General features: G+C 35.7%; 1 protein-coding gene across 4 annotated transcripts in view; it reads left to right on the top strand.

The window, feature by feature from the left end:
• LOC148913094 (uncharacterized) overlaps positions 1-12,922 on the top strand; it is a 44,068-nt gene that overhangs the window by 28,037 nt on the left and 3,109 nt on the right. For 2 of the 4 annotated variants that reach the window (XM_089027006.1, XM_089027007.1), the window contains 7 exons: positions 8,834-9,034; positions 9,538-9,760; positions 10,330-10,545; positions 10,740-10,795; positions 10,941-11,095; positions 11,632-11,694; positions 12,269-12,487. In XM_089027006.1, coding sequence (XP_088883132.1) covers positions 8,882-9,034; positions 9,538-9,760; positions 10,330-10,545; positions 10,740-10,795; positions 10,941-11,095; positions 11,632-11,694; positions 12,269-12,487 — 1,085 coding nt within the window. In that variant the 5' untranslated portion in view covers positions 8,834-8,881. Of the gene's footprint in view, positions 1-52; positions 281-8,833; positions 9,035-9,270; positions 9,425-9,537; positions 9,761-10,329; positions 10,546-10,739; positions 10,796-10,940; positions 11,096-11,631; positions 11,695-12,268; positions 12,488-12,922 lie in introns of those variants that run through there. The other 2 variants (XM_089027008.1, XM_089027009.1) reach the window with 2 other exon arrangements.

Here is a 12,922-nt window from a genome sequence, read left to right as displayed (position 1 = left end):
TTATGTCGGAAAAGAATTTAATATGACGTTATTATTCAATACATTTAATTTCATGGACCACGAAATTCATCTGTGACCGCGGTGCATCACGGTAAGTTGCAATGGGTCTTTAAATCGTGTGTATTTCGTGACCATCGGACACGCCCTGGAGGCACAGTGACGTCACAGTGACGTTTTTTAAATCTATTTTTCTGAGCAATGTAAACAAAGATGGCTCAAAACAAAACAACGCAAGGAATTATACAGGAAAAAACGGGATCAATAATTCTCCGCACTGAAGGTAAATTTGATTAACTTATTAAAGGAGAGTAATCGCTAACGAAGCGACGCCGGCGCTGCCTGGCACGGATAGTGCAGCGGTAAATACTCAGAGCGTACGTACAGCTGATTCAAATCAGAAAGACCGTTGGTGGGCGTGGTAAATATATTCATATTGTACAGCTGATTCAAACCAGAAAGACCGTTGGTAGGCGTGGTAAATATATTCATATTGTACAGCTGATTCAAACCAGAAAGACCGTTGGTTTGAAAGATAAGTGATGTAATATTTCAAACACGCGAGAGAGTTCTTCCTCCGATTTCCAAACACCGAAAAGTGAGGTGAAAAAACGAGGCGCAGCCGAAACCACCGTCACAGTAGTGATTTGCTTTGTTTTCTCCTCATTAATTATTCATGAGTATGAGAACACTATTTAGTATCTATTTAGAAACAAACATATATCAATTCAATTAGAAATCTACGAATAACTGAAACAAACACACATATTTAAAACCCAATCCGTCTGTCCAGGCGCCTTTGAAAAGAAGAACAAAATGGCAACCCAAAAACACCCGCTCGCAAGAAACTCTGGTTACTGCGCATGCGTGCTGCTCTTGTTTTCGTGGAAGCCGGGATCCTTCATAAGTGTAAACAGGTGCGATAACAGGTCACAAGACAGACATGAGGTAGTCGACAGTCGCATGATTTTTTCAACCAATCAGTTGTCATTCTCTATCACATTGTGTTTGTACTGTATTGAATATCACAAAAATAGCCTGCGTGCCGTGCAGACCAACGAAACTCTGGTTTAGAGGCAAAACCGAAATGGATGATCTTAATATTTTACATATCCAAAGTCAAGCAGTATTAGATTTGGGATTTGGTGTAACTCTGGAATCTCAAGCTGATATTCCTTCAAAAACAATGGTATGTTTTCTTGATGGCAATTCACATTTCCATTATGGTTTCTGCTACAAGAGTAATGCTCTTAGAGCAGTATGTTGGGAAGCGAATCAACGTTCAAATAAAAGTCTTCCTCGTGGTGCACTTGTCATTGCCTTCCGTGAGGAAATGACAGCAAAATCTATGACAGATAAATTCTATGCCAACGATTTCAATATCCCTTGGTTTGACAATGATGTAAAAGATGAAGTGAAGGAAGAGCTGTTAGCTTTACAAGCTAAGAAAGGCAAAGTGGACGAGATCGTGAATGGATTATGCGATCTTACTCTTCCAGAACTCGACCAAGTCATTAATAAGATTAAAGAACTGAAAAACATTTAAGTTTCTTATAACCACAGTAACATCACGACACACTAGCTTTGGAACACCTGAAATATTCATAGCACTACCATTAGAACTTATGAATAATAGACTTGTGTTGTTTAATTTGATGTCATGACACATCAGTGTCGGAACATCTATCAAAACATATACCAAGCTAGACCAGCAACTCCAACTGTTATTACCGCTAATTTAGTATCATGACGATTAGATGATGTATTATGTTTTATGTAGTGTTTTTAAACTAAATTAAAATAAACGAGCAGAAGTGTTTTTAATAAACCAGCAGAAGTGTTTTGTCATGGTTTAAAAACACGAGGCGACTAGCCGATAAAACACGATCTGCGAGTTTATTGAACGGCTTAAAAAACTCATAATGTAAGTTCTCATATTGTATCGAAATCTTTACGAAGTGAAACAAGTTTGATAGAGAAAATCCAAGTTAAAGTTTATGCAAATGAAGACGAATCTATATCAGATATAAAACCTCCTTCACGGTCATGATTTCTATTGTGTTTCCTTCATGAATTATTAATGAGTTTTTGAAATTTGGGTTACTAAATTTATTTGTAGTGTCATTTTTACTAAAACTATTCGTAGTGTCTTTTTTATTTGTTGGGTTTATCAACCGGTTTCTGATGGGGTAATAATTTAACTTTTGAACCTCCCATATTAATTTTTAGATATTCCAACCGATTTAGTATCATTATTAATATCATATGTTGCCCGTCAAAGTTTATTGGTGTAACCACTCTACTGATTGAGTATTTATGACTAGATTTGAAGGTAATAGCCAACAACCAGGTGATATAGATAAATTAAGTCTGACTTGAGCTTCTTGAATTGCCAACTTGTATCTTTGTATACTTTTAGAATTTTTTTTTTTTCAATTACTGAACTTTCAAATAGTTTTAAGAATATGTCATGAGTTTCTTTGGCTGAACCTGAATCGCCTATGATTGAGGATCGTGTATGAACCTGTGAACCTAGTATGCAATATACAAAAGCTTCTATACTTTGATTCAATCGTGACATTCCTGCTTTTGTTATACCTAAACCTTTTTGAGGTAGAGAGAATCTTTATCGTTAATATTAGCAGAGAAGCTCTTATTTGGTGTCACATATATTTTAAGTTGGGATAATTGGCTTTTAATAGGTTGCTATCAATAGAAGTCACTTCTGGTCTTTTTTGATGGCTTGTAGAATCCTGGAGGTTGTTTTGATCTCTTGTTCTTTCTGGTTTGATGTTGTGAAAATAGTCAAATACAATAGTTTATGGACTTATTTTGATATGTTTTGACTTAGCATCCGCTAGTTTGCCCCCCAGTCAACCGCTTGCCTGCCCCCCAGTCAACTCCAAAAAAAGTCACATGATTGATCGATAGTAAGCAATATCATGTGGTTTATCATTGCTGGAATTGGATACTTGTTATTAGTAAGCATTACAGCTTTTTGGGATGTTTGATCCAAGGAAGTCCTGGATATTTTCTGGTGAATGATGATGCCCTTCATAGGTTGGAAATTGATATAGTATTTTTACTAGATTACCATTTTTATCTAACAGATCATAACCATTGAAGATAAGACGTGCATTACCATTTTTATCACTATAAAAGCAGTCGGTAGTATAGTTTGGGTATCTTTGTTCAAACTCCGTAAACTTCATCTTATATTATAATTTATAATATAACTTTTTCATATATTTAATAATTTATTTCTATTTTATCTGATTTTATACATGAATCCACCATAGGGATCTCTATTATAGGAAAAAAGTTATTTCTTTGGATTTGTGAGTTGTTCTACCAGCTCCTTTTTCAATTCCTCTCTTAATTTCTGAACATCTGAAACATCGTTGTTTAAAAACTCCTTATTACATTTTACTTGGATGCTATTTTTATCTTTCATATTTTTGCAGCTCTTCCTTGATGAATTTAAATTCTTTCTCTTCAATCCTATCGTTATGTAATGCTTTTTACACAAGATCACTTTATACTATTTTCCTTTGATTTTATAAGCTGAATCATTTTTTCATGTTTTGATATCTTTTTTTGTAAGCTTTTTTGTTGCTATTTCACATGAAGCTGAAACAATACCAAAGAAACCTTCTACTGCAGATAGTGGGACTCCAACAACTAGCCCAGGGCCTGTTAAACTTGTACTGCTGATACCACTAATTATTGTTGTTTCTTGTGAACTTGACATATTTTTTTATAATATTAATAATTAAATATTTTATGTTTAGTTTTTTTTATTCCATTCCTATTCTTGGTATAGGAATCTTAGATTTAAAATTAGGTTTTTCTTCACTTTCTTTCTCTTCATTATTTTCTTTTTTTGGTTTTGGTGGAGTAATAACTTGATTATTATTATTTTTCCATCTTAAATATAAATATATCAGTATCAGTATCAGTGTTATTCCGCTATTTCCAACTATAAGTTGATCAGCAGGGACTATATAGTCTACACAGAGCCAAAGTTCTGATGTAGTAGTCCTTTTAGAACTTTTCTGTCTTGTGTAGATTTCTTAGCTTGGTGTTTATCAACATTAAGTAGTTGACTAGTTTTGATCCATGGATCTCTAACATATTTAGCAGATGGAATTGCAAACAGCAACTGTTTCATTAAATTTGAATTTGGTCTTCTACAAACATGTGCAATGTACTTCAAGTAGCGTATGTATATAACATCACGAAGTGCCAGGGTTCCCACTATTCTCTCCAAGTCTGAGTTCCTATATTTAAAGGCAAACGTTTCTTCTCCATCACTGTTCATTTTCCTTTCCCAGCCATTCCGTACCATTCTTCTTAGTAGACCAAACCAACAGGATTCAAGCTTTTTCAGTTCATTTTCATTTGGTAGTTCAGCCTCAGTACAGTAAGTAAGTCTGGATCTGATACAGGATTCCAAGAGTTTTCTGCGTGTATTCATAGATACTTTATGATCTGTAAGGACGTTCTTGAGTTCATGGAATTTTCCTGTTGCACTTTAGTATTCTGTTATCGACAAAACTTTCCTTCTGATCACTATAAAACATATGACCAAGATACTTGAACTCTTTTACATTTTCAATATCATATGTCCTGATATATTTAATAAGCTCTTCTTTTCCATAAGCTGCGCATCATGAAATACCTGTGTTTTGGTTTTCTTAAAACTTTACTGAAGCCCATATCTTAAGCATGTTCCATGGATGATTTCCAGTATCTCCTGTAGATCAGTAAGATCCTTTGATAGCACAACAACATCATCAGCATATAAAAGCCATTTAATTATCTCCACACCATTCATTCGTAGCTGTTAAACTTATTCCAACTGTTAGATCTGAAAAGCCTTTAATGAGTTTTTAGTGTAGTTCTCTTGTTCTCTTTGTCTTAGGTTTGTTTATAAGTGTTCTATAGCTTTTGTTTCACTCGTTTCAGTCTAAGTATTTTCATCATTGTTTCGTCATTTAGTCTTGTCCCTTAGGAGTTTTTGTATGCCATATATACGCCCTCTATGTAAATACTTAGTTAGTTGGTGCTCGCAGTTTCGTCCCTTCGTACACAAATGTAAGTTATTCGTTTCTATAGTTCTTATCGTTTTGCAGTTTAATGTTTCGTAGTTTTTCCTATTTGTCATACGTACTTACTGAGTTATTTATCTATTTAATGTATTTATCCAGTCTTTACCGTACGTTTTACGTATGTGTAAGAAATAAAATCAAGAGTATGGGACAAGCAGTGCCAACACCAACTAACGATAAATTTGTAGTTAATGATATTTCAGGCATCCATAATTTGAATTAGAATTTTCAACATTTTGAACACCATTATCACAACTTTTTTCTAATTCAAGTGCTTTCTTGGCTTTTTTATGATATTCAGCAACCTGTTTTCGATCAGCAACCTTCTTAGGATCTTTTTGTTTAATTATTGGATTTTCAGGTTCCTTAGTTATTTGATCATTTTCATTCATTCGATTTTCTGACATAATATACATTATTATATATGAAATAAAATTTTAAGTAAATTTTATATTATTAAAATCTGCTTTTATCTGAGTTTGCTCAAGAGTTTGCTCAACAGTATTATTAATATATTCATCAAAATTATCAGTGTGTTTACTCTTACTATTCTGCCCCCTTTAAAACAATATAACCTGCTATATTGGATAGTTCTTGTTTCACCTGTTTATTGTTTTGCAAATCTTCACAAAGCTTGTTCATCAATAGGGATAACGCAAGAGACCAACTAATCCATTTGTAACCTTGTTACGGTTTCCTTGTTACCCATGATAATTTGTCATATCTATTATAATACTTTTCAACAATCCTTTGCTGTTGACTTCTTAACATCACTTAAAGTCATATTGACACCTGTATAAACATGAATAGTATTTATAGTTGTTTGCGTTTTTCTTCAGCTACTTCTGCTGAATTATCATTTTTCTTTACTAATTTCTTCTTAGGTTTCATTTCTACTATTTCTTCATTTTTTTCTTTATTTTTTTCTTTGGGTATTAGTTTCTAGTTTATTTTCATGATCCATATATTCATTAAGAATTGACGTTATCTTTTAATATATATTATTCTTTAATTTTTTTATATATTTATACTTGGAATTTCTGAATAATGATTATATGGATGTCTTAAACAAAAACAAATCCTTGCATATTTTTCTGATATTAATAGTTTCATCCATTCTTCCTTTATTATTCAGAAATTAATTCCCCACCATATAAAATGAAACCACACATGTTGCATTTTCACGAAAAGGTTTGGCTATTGCGGTTAGTTGTTGAGTTATTACCCAAACTGATATTTTATCATGTCTACCTGAGAAAGCTAAATTAATAAACTTATTTGATCGTTGTTTTAGAAAAAGCACAGTCATCTAAGATTTGTGTTTCTTGATAACAGACTCATGATTTACTCAGGGTTATCCTCACATCAGTGTCTAAATATTCACAAATACCAATGGTAAAGTAAAGAATGCACAACTTCAACAATACAAACGGTATCCGGTCAAGTCGCCTGAGAGTCAAGTCGCCCGGAGTCAAGTTGCCCGGAGTCGTGGTCAAGTCGCCCGCAATGTATGGTCAAGTCACCCACAATGTATGGTCAAGTCACCCACAATGTATGGTCAAGTCACCCACAATGTATGGTCAAGTCGCCCGTAGTTTTTTACTGAAGGGAATTGTCAAACCAGTAACACAATACATGTATATGACTTCTTTAGCAGCAGTAAAGCTTTATTAAACATTTTTTCGGCAATTATTACGGTGTACGACCCTGATCAACCAAAAATCCAGTTGATCATGATCAACTCTTAAAATACTAAGACACATAATATGTTTTTATCCCGGGGGGGTACTCTTGCCCATTTAGGGTAGGGATATGCCATTGAGCCCACTGAACCCTGACCCTGTTCCAGACTAAAATCGCTGAAATTCATTCCCTGTTCCAGAGAGAGATCGCTGAAAACCATACCCAGTTCCTGTATTTGTGAAAATAGATACCCTTTTCTAGAGAGGAGAGAGCGTGATTTTAAATACCCTGTCCCAGAGATAGCGTGATTTTATATACCCTGTCCCAGAGCGAGGGCGATTTTATATACCCTGTTCCAGAGTAGAATAGCTGAAAACCATACCCTGTTTGGTGGCACATACCTGTATAGCAAATATAGGGGAGTACCCCCCCCCCCCCCCCCAGGAGTTTTTATAGGAAATACACATGATGTGACTGCATACCCATTTGAAACATTGATTATCCATATTTTTGGGGTAAATAATAGCTTCTTTCCTTTTTAATTTTTGTGGAAGCTCTATATAATCAATCAATCTTTATTGTGCTCAATAGCTTACAGATATAAATAATAATAGTTGAAATTGCAGGTGATAAGAGCACAGCCAATTAGATTTGGCTGTAATAGGTTTATATTGATCGATATGAATATCAAAGTTAACCACTTTATTGAATATCCATCCCGACCCTTTATTTTGAAAATTAACAACCTTAAGATCACCTCCTTATTTCTTTCCTCATCCAGATTAGTTCATTCTGTAACTATAATCTTTTTTTCAACCATCTTATTAAACTCACACTCTAAGAGAAACTTCCTCTTGATAGGCTTTTTTTGTTGTCAATAAAAGGTTGATATTAAACAGCTTGTTATTCTCTAAAAAGGTTTTTGGATCTGTTTTATTCTATACGATGTAATGAATCCTTTAAATGCAGACTCTTTCTTTTGAAATTTAGTGGTTGTTTTTAACCTATTATAGATATCATTAACCTTTTTCTTCAAATCTTCTACACGCGTATTAATATGTTTCTTAATCTCTGGTGGAATGTATGACATAATCCAGCTGCAAATTTTTTAAAAGAATAAATGCACTTCATCATGATGACGAGGAATAAAAACATATAGTTTTCCATGAAATGAGGTCACAACACAGCTGTGTCGACCATTAGTTGAAATTAACGCTCGATTTCCATATAATTATTTTAACATCTTGTAATCCATCCACTGGTAAAATTTCGTATGGGGCAACCCATCGTTGCTTCGCTCCTCTTCGCACCAAGGTTGCCTGAGATTTTTAACGCTTCTTTTCTAAGCTGCGCTGAATAACCCTGCACTGCCGAGAAGCTAAATCTCTGCTTCGCTTGGATGTTGATGATAATAATATGATGGTAGTGTTGGTGTTGGTTGTGGTGATGTTGTTGGTCGTGGTGATGTTGATGATGATGTTGGTGTTGTTGGTCGTGGTGATGGTCATGATGATGATGTTGGTGTTTGTTGTGGTGATGATGATGATGACAATGATGATGATGTTGGTGTTGTTGGTCGTGGTGATGTTGATAATGATATTGGTGTTGTTGGTCGTGGTGATGACAAATGATAATGATGATGGTGTTATTGGTCATGGTAAATTTTTAAGGACAAAATTTTCCTTTTGCAAGTTTTATGTCATTGGATCTAGAGTGAGCATGTGCTCAAGAAAAAACAGCCTCCTTAAGAGCTTGAAGAAACTTCCAGTTTTGTCATTCCTGTAATTTGCATTTTATAAAAGAAAAAAACTTGCTTGCTGTGCTGTGTGGAGTTATAAAGCACTTTGGGATTGACAGAACACTTGAGAAGTGTTGAGAAGCACTCCGCTACCCGTCAAGCTTCTCCTAACACATCTCTCGTGTTCTGCTAACCCCTGCGTGTTTTATAACTGCACACATCATGCGCACACGTTTTATATTTCTTTAAATACAAATCAAGCTCATTGTATCATGTGACATGTTTTAATGTGATTGATTGACAGGAGTAATTTGTTGCATTTAACGACATCAATGACGTTAGCCCAGTCAGTATGTTGGATAACCTAGAGGTCTTGGACTTGGAAGGAAACCTGATTGACGACCTGTCGCAAGTAGAGTTTCTTTCACTGTGCTCGTCACTCAAGAGTCTTAATCTTGAGGGAAAACCTGTTTGTGTTGCACCACATGCCAACTCTTCTGCCGAGGTAAAAATACATTCAATAAGTGTTTGTAAGCCGAGTTAAGATACATGATGCAGAGCAAGATGCTCTGAAGCTTGGCTTGATTTATAATTAAAAAGCTAATGAATCAAAACTATCATGTAAAAATACGTTTAATACGCCTTTAATAAATATTATTTTAAGCCTGCATGAATAATAATAATGATAATAATAATATCTTTCATCCGGGAGCCCACTCACAAATAAAAATGATAATAAATGATAATAATGATAATAACAATAATGAAAAGGAGACCAACCTAGAAGCTGAATGGATACATACAGTAACAGAAGCTCCAGAAAACAGTGCCCATAAACCTGACATAGTTGTAGAAGTTAAAGAAAGCAATGCTTCGACACTATTTGAACACAGCGGTAATTTGGCATTCCAAACTGGTCTATTTCTTGACTTCTACAGTGTACCGAGGAATAATTTCTGTTGTGCTTACCTCATAAATCATTAGTAATTTGATCATAATAATTATTAGGAAATGGCAGGCTATGAATACCGTAAATCCATCCATCAAGCGGTACCAAGGTTGAAGATACTGGATGACGAACCGTTCTTGGTGGAGAAGGTTGGTGGGAAGGATGTTTTGAGGGACATGCCAGAATCTGCTAAGAGTGCAAGGGTACCTAATCACTTGAAGGAGGAATGGCAGCTGATTAGTAATGCTCTCAAAACAGTAGAGAATGAGCAGGAGGAAACAGGTATGTCATCATCATCACCATCATCATCATTCACCATGATCATCATCATTATTCACCATGATCATCATCATCACCATCATCAACACCATCATCAGCAGCAGCATCACCATCATCATCATCACCATCACCATCATATTCACATCATCATCACCACCATCATCACCATAATCATCATCACCATCACCACCATCATCATCACCACCATCATCACCATCATTCACCATCATTATCATCACTTTCACCATCATCACCATCATTCACCATCATTATCACCATCATCATCACCAACATCATCACCATCATCATCATCATCACCACCATCATCATCACCATCATCATCACTATCATCATCACCATCATCATCACCATCACCACCATTATTTTTCAGCATCATCACCATCATCATCATCATCACCATCATCATCACCATCATCATCACCATCACCACCATGATCATCACCATCACCACCATTATTTTTCATCATCATCATCATTCATCAACATCATTACACCACTATTTTAATGTTGTTGCTTCTGCTGATATTATGAAATATCAACTTGCTCATCAGAACCATCCAAACCAGTAGCAGCAGCAAGGCCAGCATCAGCCAGGAAAAATACCAGACCCAAAACAGCCATGTCCAGGCAGAGACCATCATCAGCTATGAGGCAACGTCCAGGAAGCTCTATTGGTCAGCGTCCAGGTTCATCTTTAGGTGCTTCTGGCAATAGTTCCGAGCTGTCTGGTATATTTCAGGGCGACGACAGCAGTGATCTTACCCATGGTAGGATTTGATTTACATTTTAGAAAAAAGTACCAAAGTGTGATGTAAAGAAGTTCTGGATTTTGCAATTGTTAAGATGTTCATTTTAGAATAGAACAACCACATTGTCTTTTCTGAAACGTGCTTCAAGATCTTCAGAAGTACTTCAGAAGAATCACTCATAGTCTCTTTTTTATGGTTGTTTTCTTGTTTAGGTTCTGGTGAGGTAATCTGTGGAAATATCTCAAAAGCCCTTAAGGCAAGAAGAAAGGTTAGTACTGACAGATATATCTGACTGGCTCACTGACCAATCCACTGGATGACTGATGGACTGACTGACTGACTGACCGACTGACTGACCAACTCACTAACTCCGTCTGATTCATTCATTCATTTATATTTCTTATTTTTAACAGAATATCAAGGCTTTTAATTCAGATATCCCTCCTTTTACCACCAACTCACCAATTCATACTCCTGAAAAAAGCTACGAAGAAGAAAACAACAAACAATTCCCTTCAAAACACGATGTCTTCACGGAGCTGAGGGAATGGAGGCAACAGTTTGCAAAGTGAGTGACAAAACAAGGCAATTTGATAAATTAATGTATTAATTTTAATCTTAAGAATTAATTACATTTTGGACATGGGGTGGGGTGGGAGGGAGAAAGGGTATAGTTGGAGGGGGGGGGGGGGGGGGGGTTAGTATAGTAATGCAATCCTAAGCAAATATGATTTAAAGAAGGGATTGAATTTATGGTACTTAATCTATATGATTGTCAAATCCATGCTATGTCTATTATATCTATATGCTGTAAATTTACTGTCATTATGTCATATCAGGACTCCCGTTAAACTAACCTGGATGTCTCTCTATAAATATTGACTTCAATAATCTCTTCAATAATCTTCTCCCAACACTTCTCTCATGTTCTACCAATCCCTCTGTGCTTTATAACTGCAGACAGCTTGTGTGGTGTATTCTATTTCTTCAGTATTGTAACTTGATGACGTCTAAAGGCTACAGTGAAAGTGAAGTGATAAGTGGCCATGTACTTTCAGGCCAGTCCCTGAAATATTATCATCATATTATTCTTTGTTTGTTAAGATTCTTAGAGGAAGATCATAAGTTACCAACGAGTGGCGATACAGAATCTAGCCAATCAGAAGGGTGAGTAATGACTACACATTATGATGCCAATGATGATGATAGCTATGATAATGTTTGTGATGGTGATGACACTGATGATGATGATGGTAATAGTGATAATATTGATGATGATAGTGATGATAATGTTGATGATGATGACGATAGTGAAGATAATGTTGATGATGATAGTGATAATAATGTTGATGATGATGATGATAGTGAAGATAAGGTTGATGATAGTGATGATAATGTTAATGATTGTGATGGTGATGACACTGATGATGATGATGACGGTGAAGATGATGATGACAGTGAAGATGAGGATAAGGATGACAGAGATATTGGTAATGAGATAAGGATGATGATTAAAGCAATGATGGTGATGATGACCATGATGATGCCAGATGGTGATGATGATAAATTATGGTGATGATGATGACAACGATGATACTGATGATAAGAACATTAATAATTATAAATAATAATAATTAATGAAGGGTTGAATGATATAACTAAGATCATTAGCCAGAAGAAACCTAATATCTTGAGCATACAAAAATAAAAAACTCAAAAAGAGATGTTGTTCACATTTCAGGGAATCTCCTTTTTCCTCACCAAGAAAAACTGAAGCAGCTGACTCCATTTCCTCGGCATCACCAACCATTCCTCGACCAGAAATGTCACCCTCCCCTCCCCCACCCAAAGAACATCGTCACAAAAGACCATCTCCTTTGGGGAGATCATTACCTACAGCACCCCTGGTGGGGAGGGATCTCCAACGACCACACACTTCTGGAGAGTTTAGGATAAGAAGGTATTGATCAAGACATTATATGTACAGTGGTTTTGGTATGAGTGGGAAATTATACGGCAAATGTATAGCTGTACTGTAGCCGTAACTATGCTATGTGATTGGATGAATTACTGAAGACAATGGGAAGCCATTTTGAATGTTACGGCATGTCATACCTTGTATGTGCTGTAAGTTTCCCACTCGTACAATAACCATTCTTATTGAAAGCCATTTCAATGTTACGGCATGTCGTACCATGTATGTGCTGTAAGTCAGTACAGTATGTTTCCCACTCATACAATAACCATTCTTATGGAAAGCCATGTTTCCCTTGGATGCTTATCAGAGGTTTGACCTTTCTTTATCATGGTCTTCCTGTGGAATACAATTAACTCCACCACTCCCCCTAAAACTAAACGTGTAATGACTTGGCTGGCTGCTTATCAGATGTCTGAC

Source organism: Actinia tenebrosa, unplaced genomic scaffold, assembly GCF_029948245.1.
Source record: "Actinia tenebrosa isolate PJP-AT-01 unplaced genomic scaffold, QUT_ActTen_1.0 PGA_scaffold10__47_contigs__length_13832649, whole genome shotgun sequence".
NCBI lineage: Eukaryota > Metazoa > Cnidaria > Anthozoa > Actiniaria > Actiniidae > Actinia > Actinia tenebrosa.
This window is presented reverse-complemented; position numbering and strand designations above follow the sequence as displayed.